Source organism: Cataglyphis hispanica, chromosome 7 (genome assembly GCF_021464435.1).
Source record: "Cataglyphis hispanica isolate Lineage 1 chromosome 7, ULB_Chis1_1.0, whole genome shotgun sequence".
Taxonomy (NCBI): Eukaryota; Metazoa; Arthropoda; class Insecta; order Hymenoptera; family Formicidae; genus Cataglyphis; species Cataglyphis hispanica.
The window spans coordinates 7391625-7411764 of NC_065960.1; the positions used below are offsets into that span (position 1 = coordinate 7391625).

General features: G+C 34.4%; 2 protein-coding genes across 3 annotated transcripts in view; one reads left to right on the forward strand and one right to left on the reverse strand.

Moving 5' to 3' along the window:
- Positions 1–20140, reverse strand: part of LOC126851045 (cytokine-like nuclear factor N-PAC) — a 35345-nt gene that overhangs the window by 11774 nt on the left and 3431 nt on the right. Inside the window, exon 7 of the mRNA XM_050594606.1 lies at positions 19395–19568. Coding sequence (XP_050450563.1) covers positions 19395–19568 — 174 coding nt within the window. The remainder of the gene's footprint in view (positions 1–19394; positions 19569–20140) is intronic.
- LOC126851023 (leucine-rich repeat and immunoglobulin-like domain-containing nogo receptor-interacting protein 3) lies at positions 7945–13607 on the forward strand. Of its 2 annotated transcripts, none has more exons than XM_050594569.1 (4): positions 7945–8645; positions 9003–10849; positions 11125–11407; positions 11763–13607. In XM_050594569.1, the coding sequence occupies exons 2-4, from the start codon at positions 9012–9014 to the stop codon at positions 12420–12422; spliced, it is 2781 nt and encodes a 926-aa protein (XP_050450526.1). In that variant the 5' UTR covers positions 7945–8645; positions 9003–9011; the 3' UTR covers positions 12423–13607. The 2 variants fall into 2 exon arrangements, with proteins under 2 accessions (XP_050450526.1, XP_050450527.1); XM_050594570.1 differs by having other exon boundaries at positions 7945–8542.

Here is a 20140-nt window from a genome sequence, read left to right on the forward strand (position 1 = left end):
ATGAGTGCAATGGCCGTTGTCAATATCTACGGTCCTGATTACCTACGCGCGCGTTTATATATCCGGCACCAAGTATTTATAGCTACAAGTACAATAGCTAGAGAAAGTTGTTTGACAGTCGTGAACCTTTTCACACAAGATTTTACTATGACCATACATTTCTTCAGAAATGAACCTTTCGAAAATGTTAATCTGATCGGTAAAATGCCGAAGGCAAAGGCGGATAACGATACTGAGAGCGCTAAGAGTCGAAGAAAGCAAGAGAGAAAAAGAAGCAAGAAGACGAGAAAGAGAAAGAGATTAGCGAAAAGAAGAATGATAGAAGCATGCAGGGGAAGAAAGGGAGAGAGATAAGGAGAGAGAGAGAGAAAAGAAACCGGGGGAAGCGGTCGCAACGGCACGTCGAGCAACCGGCACGTTTAAATAAAGAGCCGACGGTAGTTGCGACGTTGCCGGATTGGCTCACTATTGATCTGCGGATTCGTTCAGCAGAGCAGCCGGGGGTCATGCGCCTGCGAAACGGCAACGTCGCGCGTCTCCCAGCTGATCGGGGAGCTCCGGTCTCGACTCGGCCAAGCTCCACCGCCGCCGTTTCATCTCTCTCATTTCATACAAGAATCGCATTGCCTTGTTGCACTCACGCAACTAGAAACGCGATACATCGCACGGCCTATCCGAGCGTGCGACCGCTATTGCCCCGATTCGTAAAGCGAAGACTTCTCTTCCTCCCTGTAAGAAAGTGTGTCGTTCCGCTTTGGTACGAATGTATGAGACCCTTCTTCGCTTTTGCCAGCGCATTGCTCACGTTACGTAACGAACATTATATTTTTTCACGGCCGACAGAGCATATAGAGACACAAGATTGCACCAGCGGTAACTCGCGCTTTTTAAAGAGAGAGCTCATACATAATTAAAACGCTCATTTTTTCAGACTCTACACGTATCTATATTTATATATCGTGATAATTAAAAAAATAAAAATGATTTTTCGTAGAGAAAACCGAGTATTATTAGAAGTATTTCACACACCATACAATTATCAATATTAATCATGCTCTGTCATCTTCGGCTTCATAATTTCTAAGCGCATCATTTTATCCCACATTTAAACCGGCATTCAGAAATAATGAGGACGGAAAGAAATCTCAGAGTACAATTGAACTTTAACATTCTGAATAGTGCACCAGACACACCTCAACGCGATCATTGCGTGTTATTCTCTCACAACTAAAGAGGTTTATCGTATCTCGAAGAATGAGATTATTATGAGATATTAAGAGCCATCGATTTTCTCAATGCATCCTTTTCCATTGAAGAGATCTCATCTTACGAACTTATCGATGTCGTTATATAATACGCGCAGAAATAATTATTTTCTTTTTCGAAAAAAAAACTGCTTTTGATGCTCAATGAATTATATAACACTTCCAAACGCCGCAATCTTTCGAAAATAATTTCCTTAAGCTATTCATAAATATCGCTGTTCCTTGGAAAGATCTTGTGTAAAATAAATAAAAAAGCTGCTTATATACATATAATAATTATTTAGAAATTATTTAAAAAACTATTTAAAAATAGAAGATACATGTGAACACATATTATTTAGAAAAAACGTTACTCTAAAATTATTGTCTTTTAATAAGTGTCTGGTAATTATTTAATTTGCGCGATCAATTCCGACTTGTTTAAATATTGAAATTGATTGTATTAAAATTTGATATAATGATGGCTTCATCTTCAAATTTGAAGAAATATCGTGCAAAATTGTGTTTTCTTCGCCGAAAAATTTCTTTTTAGAAAATGGAATCCCTTCTGTAATTTTTGATGATTTCGTTGCACACGTCAAAAAAGGACGAAGGCGTGGTGGCGAGATCAATACGAAACTCATAAAAGTCGTCCTACAGAATAATCTGCCGTTACTAAATAGTGCATATCCTGAGGAGAGGAAGCCTTGGTGAGCATAGAGAGATCAAATCGAAAAAGCAGATGACCCTATCCTTTGGTACCGCCTCCCTCTGACCATGACCGACGATGTGTGCAAGCAAGAACGGAGGGGGAAGCAAGATTTTACGTGGCCTTCCCGTAACCTACAAAACTTTGCCAATCGAGGCCAGACTCAATCTTATTATTAGATAACGAAAGTATGCAATCACGTTCTCTCAAGCTGCTTGGTGAGCGACTTAGCAGCAACGATTTAGTTCGAACATTAATCGACCAACCTTTCTTAAATTGCAACCTATACTAGGAAGAATGTCTATTTATAAAAATGAAATGAAATGTTAATGGTAGTTTCTTTTCTAAATTTATAATTAACTATAGAAATCGATAAAGTTCTCCAACAAGTATTATAAATATATTAATCAAAGAATGAATTATTGTGTCTTTATATACATATAGTAAGAGTTGAGGGCAAAGTCATGAAACTAAAAATAAAAATAAATACAATTTTAAGAAATTAATTGAGGGAAATAAATTTATTGAACGTTTCGATTCCACTTCGGGCTATCTTTAAGTAATTATATAAAGCAAATTAATATACGATAAAACATAAAAAATACAAAATTGCACAAGTAAATAATACATTAGAATATAAATATTTGAATGAATACAAGCGAAAAATTATATCATGTAGTCATAATCGAGCTTACGATCTCACGCAAACCTCCCGGATGAGGAACCTCCTACTGGTTTCAGACGTTAGAAATGAAAATTCACTTCGCGTGAGATTGTAAGATTCAACGCATGTTACGACCGCATGATACAATTTTTTGCTTGTATTCATCCAAGTATGTACAATATATTCTAATGAAGCAGCTTTCCCATTGCACGCTCTCATGCAATTTTATATTTTTTTTTTTTTATACTTATTGTATGTTAATTTGTTTAGTTACTGAAAATGGCCTGAAATGGGAGCGCAACATCTAATCAATTTATCCATTAATTTCTTAAAATTATTTTTATTTTTGCGTTCACCTTGCGCGTTCAGCTCTTATATTAGCCCGTTCTTTCTTTATTTAATATATTTGTAGTTAACTTTTCCTCTCTTCTATTTTCTATAAATTTCAACGCAATAATAAATTTGATAAGAATATAATATAAAACATGCTTTGTTTATAATAATATATATATAACAATAAAATTATATTATTTATATAGAATCGAAAATGACTGATCGTTTGATAATACCGTTTTTGAAAGCTTCGATTTTTAATCGCGATCAGTAACATAAATATTTCACTAATTATTTTAGTAATATTATAATTAGTAGTCGTAATTTTAATCTTTGCATCCAAGTTCTCTTTTTTCAATATACATAGCATGGCTTGGCAACGTCATAAAAGCGTCTCGATGATGTCTACTCGACATGAGTTTACGCTAGTCTTTTACGGTGGCATTTCTCGCCCGACCTGATCGCTTTTATAGATCGTGGAGCAGTCGAAAATGTACGTCGTCGAGGACGAGGATGACGACGGCGGTCGATGCTCAAGGCCGTATCGGTGAACGATGCGTGACAGTTTAGACAAGTGAGTTGGCACATTCGCTAGCGTGGGCTGGAGTCGAATATCTCAAAAAGGCCCTTTCTACTTTCTTTTTAAAGTATCAACGGAATTGAAATAAAGATATATCAGAATTTGAAAAATATGACAATGCAGAGAATGTGACGTCTTTCAAAATATTTAAAGATATCGAATCTCGAAGAATAGATTACTATAAAACAATTATTATCAAACATTATTTCCACATTTTTTAAGATAAAGTTTTTTTTTTTTTTTAATGAGCAACTCAGTCATAGGAAAAAGTCTTTCTTTGTCTATTACAATAATGATGTAAGCATCAATAGCTTTGTGAAAAGTGTTTTATCGATATACTATGTAATCAACGATGCCGAATGACTATTAACACGAAGAGCCCATAAAATTTAAGCGACCCCATCCTTTTCTATGTTGCGAACAGGTTGAAGGTTGCTCATTAATTCTCTTCCACAAACGGCGCGAATTAATCTAGGAGAGCGCCGCTACATATTTGATGAAAATGATTATACGCGTATGAAGCATTTATCTTGAAAATGGCGCGGGTCATATTGCAAACACTATCGGCCTTGAATGCAAAACAAGATTAATATGCATTTAAGTCTTAACGCAGATAATGCGCGTTTATAAAATGCTTTTTGATGTTTCCATAATAGAGGGGAAAAAATTTAACGTAATTAGCGACATGAATAAAATAACATTTCAGGTGTTTTTTTTTTTTTTTGAATCGTAAACGATTGAATCTAAAAATAACTTTTACATTTTAGAAATCATCAAAAATACGAATCGGATCTCAAAAGAACGTTTTAATATTACGAAAGAATTTGAAATACTCGTTACTACGTGGCCGATCTAAACCAGGACAATTCTGGACAAATCCTGGACAAACAGCCAAATAGCGACGTGATGTCTTTTGCAAATGCGACAGGAGCCGAATCGCGATAGCCTGCGTCATGTTTTCGAAATGCGTATCATTATGTAGATTATTACATAGCTATAACATATGGAAAATTTTTCGTATAATACTGTTGCTAACACAAAAAAAAAAAATCGCGTTTACAAAAGAATTTTAAAAATAACGCAATGTCCACTATATTTATAAATCTTGAATTAGAAAATATTAATTCAATCAAATATATTAGAATAAAATATTGTATTAATAAAACATGCCTCTTTTCCAAATTATTTCAGAGAAAATTGAAATAAAATATTTTAAAATTTTTTTTCTCTTTTATCGATTTTTAGTAATAATTTCATAATTTTATAAAAATTGAAGTTGAGTATGCTATACGAGGTTTCTGTTAAAATAACATAAACAGCAAAGCTTAACGCATTCCGTCCCCTGTGGCTTGCGTAAACGCGATTGACGTTCCAATAACGCCTGCTATCGCAAATTCTTCGTTCAATATAAATGGTTTTATCGGATTATTGACCTTCATTATATGTGCAATGGCAGAGAAGATGAATCTATTAACCGGACGAATAGCTTTGATTATTCGTGAGGCGTGCCTGGCACGAAAGATAACGACTCTCGGGCAAATCACGATGGAGTTTATTGACAAATGATTGCTCTAATACGCGCAATAAGCAACGTTACGGCATAACATCACGACGTTCACCTCATTGATTCGGCCGCGAAATTGTTTCCCTTGCACGCCAGCATTGTGCGCAATTAACGAGCTCCTACGGTTTGCAAAACGAATCGTGTATCCGCGTAAGGCCTCCGCCATTGAATCGATTGTTTGCAAATAAACGGCGTGTTATGTAATTGCTCGCTATTGTCGCGGAATATACACAACTTATAATCGCTCTGATGTAAAAACATTTTTTTCAGCAATAAAGATTTTCATTCTTCAAATATTGAAAAATCTAAAGTCAAGAATTTTTTTACATATCGTATCTTACGTAGTATATATATTTAATATACTTTTTGTAGAAGATGCTCCACCTTTGGTCGAGAACTTAGATTAGGTTTTGTAAATGAACATATCGAATCTCTGATCTGAAGAGCTTTTCTAAATCGACTCCGGATATAGGTAACCCTAAATCTCTGCCTAAACTTGGAAACAGCGTTGAGCCATGTTTCCGATTCGACTCCAAATGGTTCGTGTATGTTGCTGGCAAAAGCGAAGAACAAAGTTAGGTCATGGATCGATATTGCACGGTGGAAGCCTAAGGGATAACCCGTCTTCATCACTCGTATATCGTTCAAATACCCGCCACGATACCTTCTTTATTCAAACAGAAATCAACGAAACACGAACGCGTATTAACAGTTATACAGGGAGCCTAAAAAACTTGCACATATGATATTTTATAAACAAATCGTGCAAGCTATTCACAGATTCGTATATTTTCTGCAATACAATATAAAGTAAAATAGTAAATGTGAACATATCGTATAAAATATAGATATGTATAGCAAAAATAAAACAATAAACGAAAAAATTAAATAGAAAGATATAGCAAAGTTCGATGTTAAAATAAAAGTGAAAACACATTTATTCTTCCATTTCCGTCACGTAAGAAACAGTGAGATTATATCATAATGTTCATAGTCTGCATTTGACAAAGCAAAAGAGCAGCGATAAGATATTGCACTTTGTTCCTATGTAGAATATGGTATAATTTATGCTAATGACGAACTCTGTCTACGTTCATAATATACAAAAATGGAACATGACATTAGAATACACAATATGCTGTATTATTACCTCTAATATATCACTAAAACAAAAAAAATAACAAATTTATTTATTATTATTATTAGAAATTTCAATATTTGGCGGCATATAATTTTTTGGAACCGCACAAAAATTATAAATTATAAATTATGAATAACTCTTTATTTCTACATCTCAACTCTAGATATATAGATTAATATGGATCGATAATATTGATTTTAACTTCAATGGAATATTGTTTAACCATTACGAGTCATTGGATTCATTGAGAAATGATTGCGGTTTTCAGAAAGTTTTCCGCTAGACATCGAGGCACCGTGACGAAATAGATCTGATTAAACGTGAGTGAACGTGGGAGTATCTCTGGCTAAAATGCTCGTGAAATTCTACCGTCTGCACGACCTGTTCTATTAGCGGGAATCAATGTTTAAGGCTCCATTCTACCGCTGACACGAAGCTGTGTAATGTGTCAGCTAACAATTGGCAAAAATTTCTTTATCTTTTTACATTTATCTCTGAAACAAATGATAACAGCTACTATCTCCCCCCACTCAAAAAAAAAAAAAAAAAGAAAAGAAATTGACAAATTGAAAACATTCAAGATACAGCTACTAGACATAATGCTATTTATTATACGAACAATATCTTTCTTCATTCTACATTTCAGAACTTTGTAAATTTTGTAGATGGCTCTTAAAAGTTCTATTTATGGCATTAAGTTTTTATCTACGAGATACTATCAATGATACAAACAAGATTAAAATCTTTCTGATTTTAGATTTGTCCCAGTCTTAAAAAGAGTTTATAATTTTATTCGTAATTCTCTGATCCTATTTTTAAGGTCCGATTTTTACAATTTACGATATTAAAAAAGAAAAATTCTTGTTTATTCTATAATAAATTCTAAATTAACATATTTTACTAATAATATCAGATTTGTTTAGCCTTGGCCGTGAATATATGTTTACATGTTTTACTAGAGATGTCTGATTTATTTAACTTGGACTGTCAGTGTATGCTAGAAGCAATGTGTGAGATATAAACTGATTAGCTTTCCCCTTCTTCTTGATTGCTGAGAGTATTCAAGAAAGTGCTTAAATATTATTAATCAAAACAAAATTAATGGTTAAAAGATACTTGTTTCTTAATTGTACGTGATAGTTTTCTTACAAACGATGAAACGACATCAAACATTTAACAGCTAATTTGGCATTAAACTTGAGATTATTTTGGATCGTTAATCGCGACATTGCGATATAGCTCGAAGACGAGAGCCAAGATCCGACAGAAACACCTCTTGAAATACCTTCGAGAAAATGTTGAAAAAATGATCAGACGTGACAAACCGATGCTGAAATAAACCTGGGTCGCTGTGCCAATGACACGCGCATTTCGGAGAATATTCGATTCGTCAAATAGAATATCGAATAGAACGATCTGCGAGAAATCCCACACTCTCACCAAGCATTCGACAGGGCCATTGCCGAGGGGCTGCCTTCTGTCCAAACCCTTCTTGCCCTTGCTCTGCCACTGCTGTTGAGCGTCGAGCCGCTCTTTCGTAGCGGTTCTCTCTCGCACCTGGTACTGCTCTCCCGCCACCCTCTTCCTCTCTCTTTTACCCTACTCGTTTTACAGAGAGATGCCGACGAGGTCTGCGTCGGCGCCGACTAACTGGGGGAGTCGGCGACGTTGCCGGTTCGCTCAAACCGGCGGTCTCTCCACGAGGAGAGCCCGCTGCTTCGATAGAGCCACGGCCGGAGCTCCATTCCACAGTCGCTTTTTGCATCTGACGCACGGCGGGCGGTTGTTACAGCCGGCCACCGGGAGCGCGATATACATGAACGTGTCATGTGACACACGGTGACAAGTGGTGCGCGCTACGGCGTTGCTGCACACGACGCCCGACACGAACGGAGACGGTTATCGAGACGAATAGAAAGAGAACGAAAAGGCGCGACAAAGAGAGAAAGAGAAAAGGAGAGTAGGGAATAAGAGCAAAAGAAAATAAACCGTTTTCGCGTGTATATCCGCCGTGCGTGCGTGCATACGTGAGACTAGCGGTGTCGGTTTAATGTTATTGGTGGACTGATATTTCTCTGCGATTGTGGTGCTCCTTGTCCCGGTGCCAATACGGTACGGTACAGGTGAGCGCAATTATGTTACCGGCGCGATACAACGGCAGCATTAACGGACGGCGACACGTTGCTAACATTATCTTCGAATCATCATTTATCATCAGCATCAGAATCATCAGCGCCGGACACATCAGGGAACTCCTCGACACACTCGTCGTGGTGAAACACGGTGCCGTTGGATTTCTCGTGAACGGTTAGGCTCCAAGAGCTCTCTTCTCTTCTTTGTGTTACTATCCGTCTCGCTTTGTCCTTGGGAGCGAAATATTCGGGGTAGTCTGCGGGGAACACGATTCTCGGTAGGTAGATAGTAGAGCGGAAAAAACAGAAGAGAATTTGGAATATTTCATGGGGAGAGCTTTTAGAGGTACGGGGAGTGCTAAACACGTGGTCGAGTAATCGATATATCGAAACACTGCCGGTGTCAAGCAGACAAACAAAAAGAAAAACAAAGTAGAAGCCGATCGTGAACTAAATAAAGTCCTTGTCTTTTAATTGTAGTCTTAGTCCCTTAGTAACTAATCCCTGGTTAGTTTAATAGATAGTCTAGAGTCGATACGGTCATAAAGGATTCGTTCAAAGAAGATTTATGTGTGGAAGCCCCTTTGTCAGGGATATGGGAGATCACTGTATCCATGAAAATCGTCACATTACAGGTCTTAGGAATGCGGGAGCGGGTGGCGAGGGAAAGCGATGGTCTGCGCTCGAGGTGGTTGATCTTTCTGGTCGCGGTGGTAGCAGTAGTACGAGTCACGGGTGCACCTTCGGACGTACTGTTGTCGGTCACAAACACATCGTTGCTATCGTCGTCGGACACGTCTTTGCAAATAAAATGTCCCGGTGGTTGCGAGTGCACAGGCAACAGCAACGGCGGCATCCTGGTGTGCATGGAGCGCAGTTTTCTCGGTCTTGGTTTGCCCCGAGACGTTACCAGCGTGTTGCTGAAGAATGTTCAGGCAGCTGCGATTCCAGTATCCGCCTTAGAGGCATCCATCAACTTGCAAAGTCTGGTTTGGACGTCAAGCGGCATCGAAAGAATAGAATCTGGTGTGTTCCGCACCACTACACATCTCGAGCGACTCGATCTAGGTGATAATCGGCTGTCCGAACTGCCATCGGACGTCTTCCATCCATTGCATCAACTCCAGTACCTGAACCTCACCGGAAACCGGTTAGTCGCGCTGCCGCAGCTGCTGTTTGACGGCCTGAATTGTCTCCAGGAGATTCGTCTGGCGGCGAATCTGCTCTCCGTACTGCCTTATCAGGCATTCGCACCCGCCAAGGAGCTCGTGCGACTCGATCTCGGTAGTAATCTATTGGTTTCGCTACCGGATCACAGCTTTCAACTGAATCAACAATTGCAGGAGCTACGATTGGCCGGCAACCGGTTGACCAAGCTGCCGTCTCGGTTATTCTCTGGCTTGATTCAACTAAAAGTGCTCGATCTCGCTAACAATGAAATCGACACGCTGCCTCGTGGCCTTTTCAGCGATCTCACGGCCTTGGAACACCTCAACCTTGAGAAGAATCCAATCGCACGTCTTGCGGACACCGCATTTCAAGGCCTTGTCAATCTACGATGGCTTAGCCTAAGTCATCTGCCAATTTCATCGCTGCCTGCGGAAGTCTGGCGACCCATTAAGAGACTAAGGACTCTTTTGCTATCCGAGACTAAATTGGAAAACCTCCGGAATGAGAATTTGGCAGGTCTGATTGAGCTGGAGACTCTGGAGATCAGAAACAGTCCGCTGCGCGAAATCGGTCGATTGACTCTAAATGAAACGCCATCTCTACGTAGAATCGACTTGCGGAATAACGATCTAACTTTCCTACCAGCGAACGTGGCGAATCTGCCGCTACTAAATGAGCTGCAGCTGCAGGGCAATCCGTGGGCTTGCGACTGTCGTATGTTCTGGTTCGTCAAATGGGCGGAGAGCAGAACGCATCTACAAATGGCTTTCCAGAGCGGACTCAAATGCGGCCATGAAGTGAGCGGCACTGTGGACACGCTGCAAACGTTGCGTTATCTCAAGTGTAGTCCGCCAGTCCTGGTACGAGCTACTAATATCCAGCAACATCTCCTTCTGAGCTCCGTGTTGCTGGAATGCGAGTTCTTCGGTAATCCCGCGCCCTCCTTGACCTGGGTTACTCCAAACGGTCTAGTTTTTCACTGGATGCCGGACCCTGCCTTTCCCGATGCCTTTGTCGAGCATCCGCCTGTACACAGCTGGTTGTCAGACCAGCCGATTGTTGATGACGGTCGCATACGTATTCTGGAAAACGGTTCTCTCTACATCACGAGGTTGTTACGGCAGGATGTGGGCAAGTACAAATGCACGGCGGTGAATCCAATCGCAAACGAGACCATCTACGTGACATTGCACATGGACCCGGTAACCTTGCACAATATCAAGATCTTCAGCATCCTCATCGGTGCGGTCAGTGCTGCGGCATTTCTTCTAATCACGCTGTTGGTGAAACTACTACAGTACTTATTATTGAAGTGAGTATCAATAGTGATATGATTAGATATATACATTGTATTCTTCTTATATATCCTACAACTTGCAACACTACATAAAATGTATTGTCAGTATTACCGATTCATTAATAGTTCGCAAATGAAAGTAACAGTTTGTCGAGAGCGTCAACTTTGATGAGTAGAGCAAACAGCAAGTCGCAGGAAGATCAGGCACAATTGATAATTTCAATAATTTTTTAATCATTTCGACAATTTTCTTTCATACTCTCTCATTAAATTTTCCATATCTCTCGCAGATGCGGATGCGCCAAGTGGTGTCTGTGCTGTAGACATGTAGGAGCAACGCCGCGAGCTAAGCAGATCTACCAAATGCTCGATAACATTGAGCAGTACAAGAGTCAGCAGCTTGAAAGACTGAGGGAGAACTATACGCAACAGGTGCACCGAATTAAAGACAATTGCGCTCAGCAAGTAGAATGGATCCGCGACAGCTACGAAGGTCAAATGCAGCATATACGGGACATACGGGATTACGGTACCAGCCACCTGACCGCGTTGAGAGATCAATATTATGATCAGGTACAATATTCTGTGCGATTATTCTTTAGGGCAGAGTTATATTTTTCGCAATTAAACACAATTTTTTTTATTATCATATTTGCATCTATTTGATCTACGTAATTTCGTTGCAATGCGCAAGTTATGTACAATTGTTATGTACAAAGTCACAAAAAATCTTATATATATGAAACTCGTTACATTGTTTTGATCTACATTTTGGCATTAGCAAAACAATTCTCCATCGAGAAAATACGATCAAGCTTAAGAGTCACGTAGTGCGGATTAATCATCGCGATAATAACGAGATAATGCGAGATATCGTCATATATGTGATAGATGTATTAATCGCATTTATTTCCCTATTTTTTCGCAGGTGAAGAGAGTAAGAGATTATTCCACTAGCCAGCTAAACTGGGTGCGCGAGAATTACGTCTTCCAACGAAACAAAATCCGTAAGTTCAGCGCTCATCAAGTATTGCGATTGCGAGAAAGCTACAAGTACCAACAGCAGACGCTATCCAAAGTGCTGGAGAATTTGCCGAATCTATATTTCGACAATTGCCGGAGCGGCTCGTGTGGCAAAAGCAATTCCATGGTGTTTGATCCTAATAAGGATGATCTTAACGACCTCGATACGTATTTTAAGGCGAAGATTGATGATCTAACGGCGGGGCCGAGTCTGGAGGATGTTAATAGCGAATATTATACACCGACCGAGCTATCGTCAGCTAGTCCGAATGGAAATGTGTTGGATGGCATTCATATTAATTACATCGAGGAGACCGGTCCACCACCGCCGCCTCCAGGACTCGTCTCGATGTTATCTACTTCGACGATGCTACAATGTATCGACGAGTATGACAGCGTGTTATCCGTGTGTAACAACTACGAAAACAGTAACAAGCCAATTTTTAGAGGCCCAAATAATACAGACATTGTGGTCAAAGAACCGCGGAAAGAAATTCCGGAAGTCTTGGGACTTCTAGCACCTAGCAACAGTCTACCTGATCTTCCACGCGAGACTAAACTCTAGCCGACAGCCCGTTAAAACGTCAAGAATGGGTTCCTGCTATCTATTTAAGTTATCAGAAACATAGAGAGAAGCTATTCTCGAATAATCAATAAGGTGGAATGGAATGGAGAGATAATAGTTATTCTGTTTGATAAGTGGGAAATTTGTGTCCTCGATATCGAGAAGACTGCTCGAAGCTTCTTCCGATTTTGAATGTATAACTAATTCGAGTAGAGTGTCCTAAAAGACAGTTCGAAAACTCGTGCGTTAGTGCCAAGGAAACGGAAGATCTTTCTTCTGCCAAGATCGAGATTATCGATTACAAGTGTGCGCGTGTGCTAATTTAGAAGAACGAAAAAAAAATTACGGACAGTTTTCAAGGACTCTCTTGTGTAATCGACCTTGCAATCTGTCCGTCTTATCAAGCAATGTGTGCTTTTCAGTGTGTCATCGTTTTTGGATGACAGATATCATTCGAGAAGATGAAGAAATAAAGATAAAAATATGCAAATTGCATTTCGCGCTTCATCGACTCGATTATAAATTAATTTCCTCTTGCAAGTGCGATGAGAAAGAAAAAAAAACTTCGCCTAGTTGTCAATTCCACAAGTCTTAAAATTAAGATTTTCGTGGGGAATCATTCTTAAATCTTCTGTAAATAGGCGTGTGTGAAAGTTTTATGTATCAGTGCTCGCAAGAAAGAAATTCAGATTTCATCCTCTATTGCAAAAGACTGAAACAATGAGATCGATTCGCTCACAATCATTCGTTTTAATTTTTATCTCTTTTTTCGTCTCAACTTTTTCGCGAGTAATCGAAAAATGGCAAAGAAAGCCGGTCACTTTTGCTCACATCTCTTTTTTTTAATCGCTTATGTTTAACATATTAAGTTATAAATTGTTCGAGACACATATATATATCTTATCAAAGAGAAAAAAGAAAGAAATACATATACTGAAAAGTGTAACGAATGTACGTACTTAATTTTTTTAATCATTGTAGGAACATATCCAACCGTGTTTATTACATAAAAATGAGGAAATAGAATAAATAATAAGGAAGAAATTATTGGCTATTAGAATTTTTGAAATCAAAGCACCGCTTCTGAGAAAAAATTGTATGTACAGTTTTAGTTGCAATGGAATTGTTTTTATATAAGTTTTTCAAGAATGCATCCCTTTGTTGAATAAATCTTGACGAACCGTCGCCAAACTGTCTTTTTCTATATCTTAATCTTTTTCCTTTTCGTTCTCGGTAAGTGAACTGAAAAAAATATTGTTTCGCAAAGAGTTAAATTCCTATCCAAATTCCATCTGGCGAAATAAGAGATCTCTTGCAGAAAAATATATTGACAGTTCAATTTGAAAAATATTGAATGTTTAATTTCAGCGACTTTTCCTAAACATGCAGGTGTTAAATAGAAAGATAAGAATGCTAATTAACAATGAACACAGTATATCAATTCTGATATCGTTGCTAACTCTAAACAATTTAATTTACGCGGATTCTAATTATCGATATTATCATTACAATATTCAGTGTCCGAGTTATAAAAATAAGAGTGAATTGTACATAATCTGTCTAATCCGATTTAAATATCTCTTTAATAAATTATGATCATTAAATTACAACGTGCAAAAAAGATTTAATAAAAAATCGTCAATCATCTATGGACAGAATAATTCAAAATTCAATAATAAATTTAGAATAAAATAAAACAAAATTTTTTAAATATATTCAAAAATGTATTTAAATGTGTTAGATTTATCACCTTTATATAAAAAATAGCAAAATAATTTATCTCAAAGATTTTTTTTTAATTTTTTGGAAAATATGATTTTTCTGAAATCATTTGATATTTTTGTTAAATTTTATTTCCATTAACTTTGAATTTAAAAATCTATGGAATTATATAAATGAGAAAAATAATATTATTTATAAAAAAAATTGAAATTTATAAATGTTACGAATATACGTATATAAAACAAAAACTGGATATTATTTTTCAAATACAAAATGACAAATTTTATGTTAAATAATTATATACTATTAATAGTTAATAGTTCATTAAAAACTTTTATAATTTCTATTAATCATGAAGTAATATAGAAATAATATATAAGTATAAAAATATATTAGAAACAGCAAAACACACATACATCTGTTTCGAATGTTATCTTAAGAAGGCCCAAGGTCAATCATTTGTGAATTTATCTTTTGGTTTGCTTAGAAATTCATCAATCGATTCGTAGAGAACGCATACTTTCATATTGAAAAAATTATGCGATGAAAAATGATATCTGCATACCGATCATCTATGTAAATGACGCTGCTACTCATAGAAATGACTGAATCACAATAACAACGATATCAGTCGTAATGGAAAGGAAAATGACCGAGGCCAGAAGAGTGTTGTTTTCTTTGGATCGTGTCAGCTGCGTTACGCGAGAGATAAAGTTTTATCGTGTTTCCTCTGTGTTAGCTATAGAGGGGGAGGCCGCGTACGGGATATACAAGACGAAGCATAATCATGGCGGAAATCATATAGTCGGTCTTGGTGTTACAGCGTCGTAATAACACGAGGGAAAGCATATTCTATGTTGAAAAAACGCGTGCTAGATTAAATTAACCCGACTAATAAACCCGAAGAACTGGAAATCAATAAGATATCAGATTCAAACTTGATGAAGCTGGAGTCAACATTTCCTTCCTCAAAAGTTGGATAAAAGCCTAATTAAGGAAGTTTAGGCAATAATTAGTCAGAAAATAAACAAACATTAATCTTCCAAATGATTCATTATCTCATCTAATGGGTTCTATCAAAAAATCAATAGAAAAGTTTCTAATAAATAATGTTTATGTGATTAATGAAAAACATTGTAATATTCACTATTCCAAAATTGAATCTATATGATATAGATTCGATATTTTTAAATATTGATCGGTAAAAAAAAATTAGATGGTTTTTTTGATATATAATATTAATTAGTATCAAAAAGCATTTATATTTCATTGTCAAAATTAATTAACATTTTTCCGAATGCTAAGTTCTACTTACAAATAAATATCAAAGTACATATTTGTAGTTATAACGCAAATATCTAATTATTGACATATGTTTCTCATGATTTTTACAACAGTGCAAACATATAAAAATTTATTAACAGCTTCTGACTCCTGACTAAAACATGTACGAGTAAATCAAAAGAGTTTATCAAGTATTATTGTTAAGTATTCAATATAACTAACTAAAAAAAATTTTATTTTAATTAATTATATATATTAGTTTTGAATATTTTAAATATTTTAAATAATTGCAAATGTATGTAAATGTGCAATATTTTCTTTATAATAAAATCTATAATTCACTCATCCCAGAAAAATTTTTATGATAAAGATGTCGAAATTAAGATTTCATTTATGTCTTTTTTATGTGAGATTTATTAATATCAATTTATTATATATATATATCAATTATCTATATGGATAATTAAAAAAATTTTAATAATGAAGATAAGAATTTTTTTAATAACATATGTCTTAAAATAATTCAATTTTTCATAGAAATATAATTGCAAGCATTGAACACTTATAATAATTTGCTAATCTTTCATGAAAATTAAAAGATATTTACGCAATTTTTTATCAAGAAAACATTTCTCCATATTTTCATCAAAAAATGGTCTATTGATTTCCAACTTTTCAGACATATTTTATACTTCATTCGGTTCCAATCGTAATGATAGCACTATATAAAAAGTGCATTCTAATACTTAGTCTCACAAACTTCATCGATACATTCGCGCGTATGCTAATTTAAATTAAGATTATTTTCTATCGTTCTAATTTAGTTGCAGTTGATTGAAGTAATTACAAATAGTGCATATCTTGCAATTGTAAACTTAATTCAAAATTTTATTAAAAACTTAAATAGATAGATAGTTGACGCGCGACACTATCATGTCATTTACATAATGATTTTTATTATTAATATAAATTTGTCAGAAGCGGTACAATTATATCAATTTTACAAATATCTAAAAATACTGAAATCAAGTTGCCTAAATAAGAATCTTATAGTAAATATAATATATCATTTGCACATTATAAAAATTGTGTCTAAGTGTCTAATAATTTTTGACATATCCAAAGTATGAAGGTAGATTAGCTCTGAAAAAAAGTTTTTTATCATTTTGCGATTTTCGTAATAATTATTGAAAAATTAATTTTAAAAAATCAACCAATTTTGCAAATACACAGCGTGCGGTAAGAAAGGACGGTTCAAAAATTTGCAATAACAACTACATATCAATGAGTTGTGCTTGTTTACTGCGCGCCTATACTCACACGAATTGGTCGATTTTTTTAAATTAATTTCTCAATAATTATTACGAAAATCGCAAAATGATAAAAGACTTCATTTCAGTTTGAGCCCATCTACCTTCATACTTCGGATGTGTCAAAAATTATTGGACATCCTATATATATATATATATATATATGTGTGTGTGTGTGTGTGTGTGTGTGTGCATCAATATGCATAATATTAAGTTTTTTTCTATCAAGAAATTCGATGCATTTATTTTATTAACAAATAAGGGAATTATTGTTTAGAAAATTAATTTATATCGAAAATATTTGAAATTATTGTTCGATTAATAATTATCAACTTGATTAAATTTCATTGTTAAAAAAAAATTAATTTTTATTACTCAAGATCGCGTCATTTCTAATATAAACAATCTTTTAACTAAAATTTTTGACTACAGAGCAATCAGTATCAATAAACCCTTTACTTTTTTATTGTATAAACAGATGAAAAAATATTTGAGAAAATAAAATCCGATTGATGTGTTTTTCAACATGTAGTTAAATCGATATCTATATTACTTAACCAGCATTATATAACCAGACTAAGTAAACAGTTTTCAAAATAAACAAAAAATGAAAAACCCGAATTCTACTCCGCTTAGAAAATAGTAAATTTAATCTAAATAGTTAATCTAACTACTCGCATCATGGCACATCGAATCTTAAGTGAGAGAATCTTTCTCTGTTCCTTTAGATCAAAGAATTTGTACTTATGCTTCCAGCATATATATTTTTTATACATCGTTTTAAACTGTGAAGCCTTCATGAAAGAATAATGCGCGTGTAGCACACATGTAAATTAATTATAGCATAAAAAATCATGCAAAGATGCTTTCTAGGAACGACTTTTCGCGTTCCAAAATATATATATATATATATATATATATATATATATATATATATATATATATTATTATATCAACAGTGGCATAATTAGTGTAGATAATTGGTACTTTAAAATTCGAGATTAAAAATCCATAAAAAAAATTCATTATTAGTAATATTAACAAATAAAAAATGAGTTACGCCACTATTTATGCGTAAATATTTATGTGTAAAAAATGAGTTACGCCACTATTTATGTGTAAATAATTATAAAGATAGAAATTATAAAATAGATTAAAAAATTTATTCCATGTGAGTAATATTTAATGAAAAAAACTTCATAAAAATGTTATTTTTAGCGGAAATACTCGTAAGAAATAATTTATATATTATAAGAATTTCTTTGAAGCGATAAAATAATACTTTATTTTCTTAATCTGCAAAATGCCCTGAAACTATATCGGCTACTTATTTGGGACATCCTGTGCAATTTTGACAATTTTATTCAACATGTTTCTTAAACGTTGTGATTTGTAAATTTTGAAGCAATATATTACGATTAAAAAATCCATATATTATAGAATATAGAACTTGAGTGTATGTGTGTGTGAGAGAGAGAAAATTATTCACTTGAATGTCTTTTTGGTGCAATTGATTGTAAGTTGATAATAGCAAATTGCCCTCAAAACTATTATAAAAATAATAATTATTTGGAGCATATATATATTTATTTATTAAATTTTATAATTTTATAATTTTATAATTATGATATTTAAAAGTATTAAAAAAATGCATAAAATCAGGATGGCGTATAGCAAATTTTTCGTTAATTGTAAGTGATGTTTGCCAATCACTAAATTTGTTAAAAATATATCGATGTTATCAGGTTATATATCTTGCATAAGTACTGCTTATGTTACAATTCAAAATATGAAAATTGCATATCAAAGAAGGAATCCGAGAAATATATAATTATAAAATATAAAAATATATAATTGTTTTAAAATTTGTTTTTGCAGCTGAAACACTATTTCTATATTATCGAAAGTTTAATCCGACTTTCATCATTAAAAAGACCAAGCAATTCTTATGTCCGTAAGAATATCGTTTCAAAATATTTTAGCTGTAATCCATCACAAGAGGATTACCTACCAAAATTTAACACTGGAATAAATTGTTGAGTTTTCCACCAACATTTTTCTATTTTCTATTCGAAGAGATATCATCGATATATCAAAAAGAACAATAAATAAGTGCAATGGAATAAATTATCATTTCTTATTCCGTAAACTTGCACGTTTCAGAATAAGCAATGGAACTGATTTATATTAAGGCATATATTTTTCACTATTCAAGCAATATTCATATTGAAGAATAAAAGAACGATTAAAATTTTAAAATTTCGAACGAGCGATAAAAAAATCTAAAGCCATTCATAATGAGTGATTTATTTGTTTTTGCGAAAATAATGAATTATTTCTTTCAATAGAAATAATACTCTCTGCTCAACGTTTTGAATTTAATAAATCTCTTCAGTTAATAAATTGTTAATTGTGTGATAATTGGTTGTGATTTCCTTCGACAACCCTCTATCAAATGTTTTTCATTTTAAATAGCATAAGTTTTTAATGATTTTTAAATAAATTAATATATAAATGTTATATGCATTTATACATAAAAATGCAATTGTTAAGATAAATATATTTATAATAATAATAATAATATTTCAATTATAACGCATCGACAAAAATTTTCTACGCACGCTATATAGCAAAAAACAAACATATTGATACATACCTTTTCCTGCGTCCGATTCCATACGATCACGCTATGACCACTGTTGATCAAATTTTTCACGATACCGCTACCCATGATGCCAAGTCCGAGAAAACCAAATTTCAGATTTGATGGGAGAATGTTCTTTTCCTTGAGAGTTTCTGACATTGTTTCGAGATCTAAAGGCGGCGTGACCTGCGAAAAAAGATAAAAAAGTGTTACGGTACCTATACAAATACTTTTGAAATACTTTCTTAAAAAAATACATATAAAAATAACATGTTTTTTTACAATGACAAATGTTCCACCTATAAACACGCACGCGCACACAAGCGCAAAGACATACGATTCAATTGGTATAAATTTTCGCTATTTGAAATTTTAATATTTAAATTGTAACTCTCTCTTTTTTCTCTCCCTCTTCTCTCTCTCTTTTCTCTCTCTTCTCTCTCTCTTTTTCTCCCTCTTTTCTCTTTTCTCTCTCTCTCTCTCTCTCTCTCTCTTTGAATTTGATTATATTTGTTATACAAATGTTATGTTTTCAGTAGTAGATACCCGAATTCGAATTAAAAATACTGTTATTTTATTTATTATTAATAAAAAATTGAATAATTTTCTGGTAAATAAAATTTTAATTAAAAAAAAGTAAAATAAAGTTCGCAGAAAATTGTAATTAAAATCCAATTTAATAGAATCTTAATTAAATTCCTGATTACCAAAATGTTTATATTAAAAATTAGAAAACTCATATTCAAAAACTATTAACA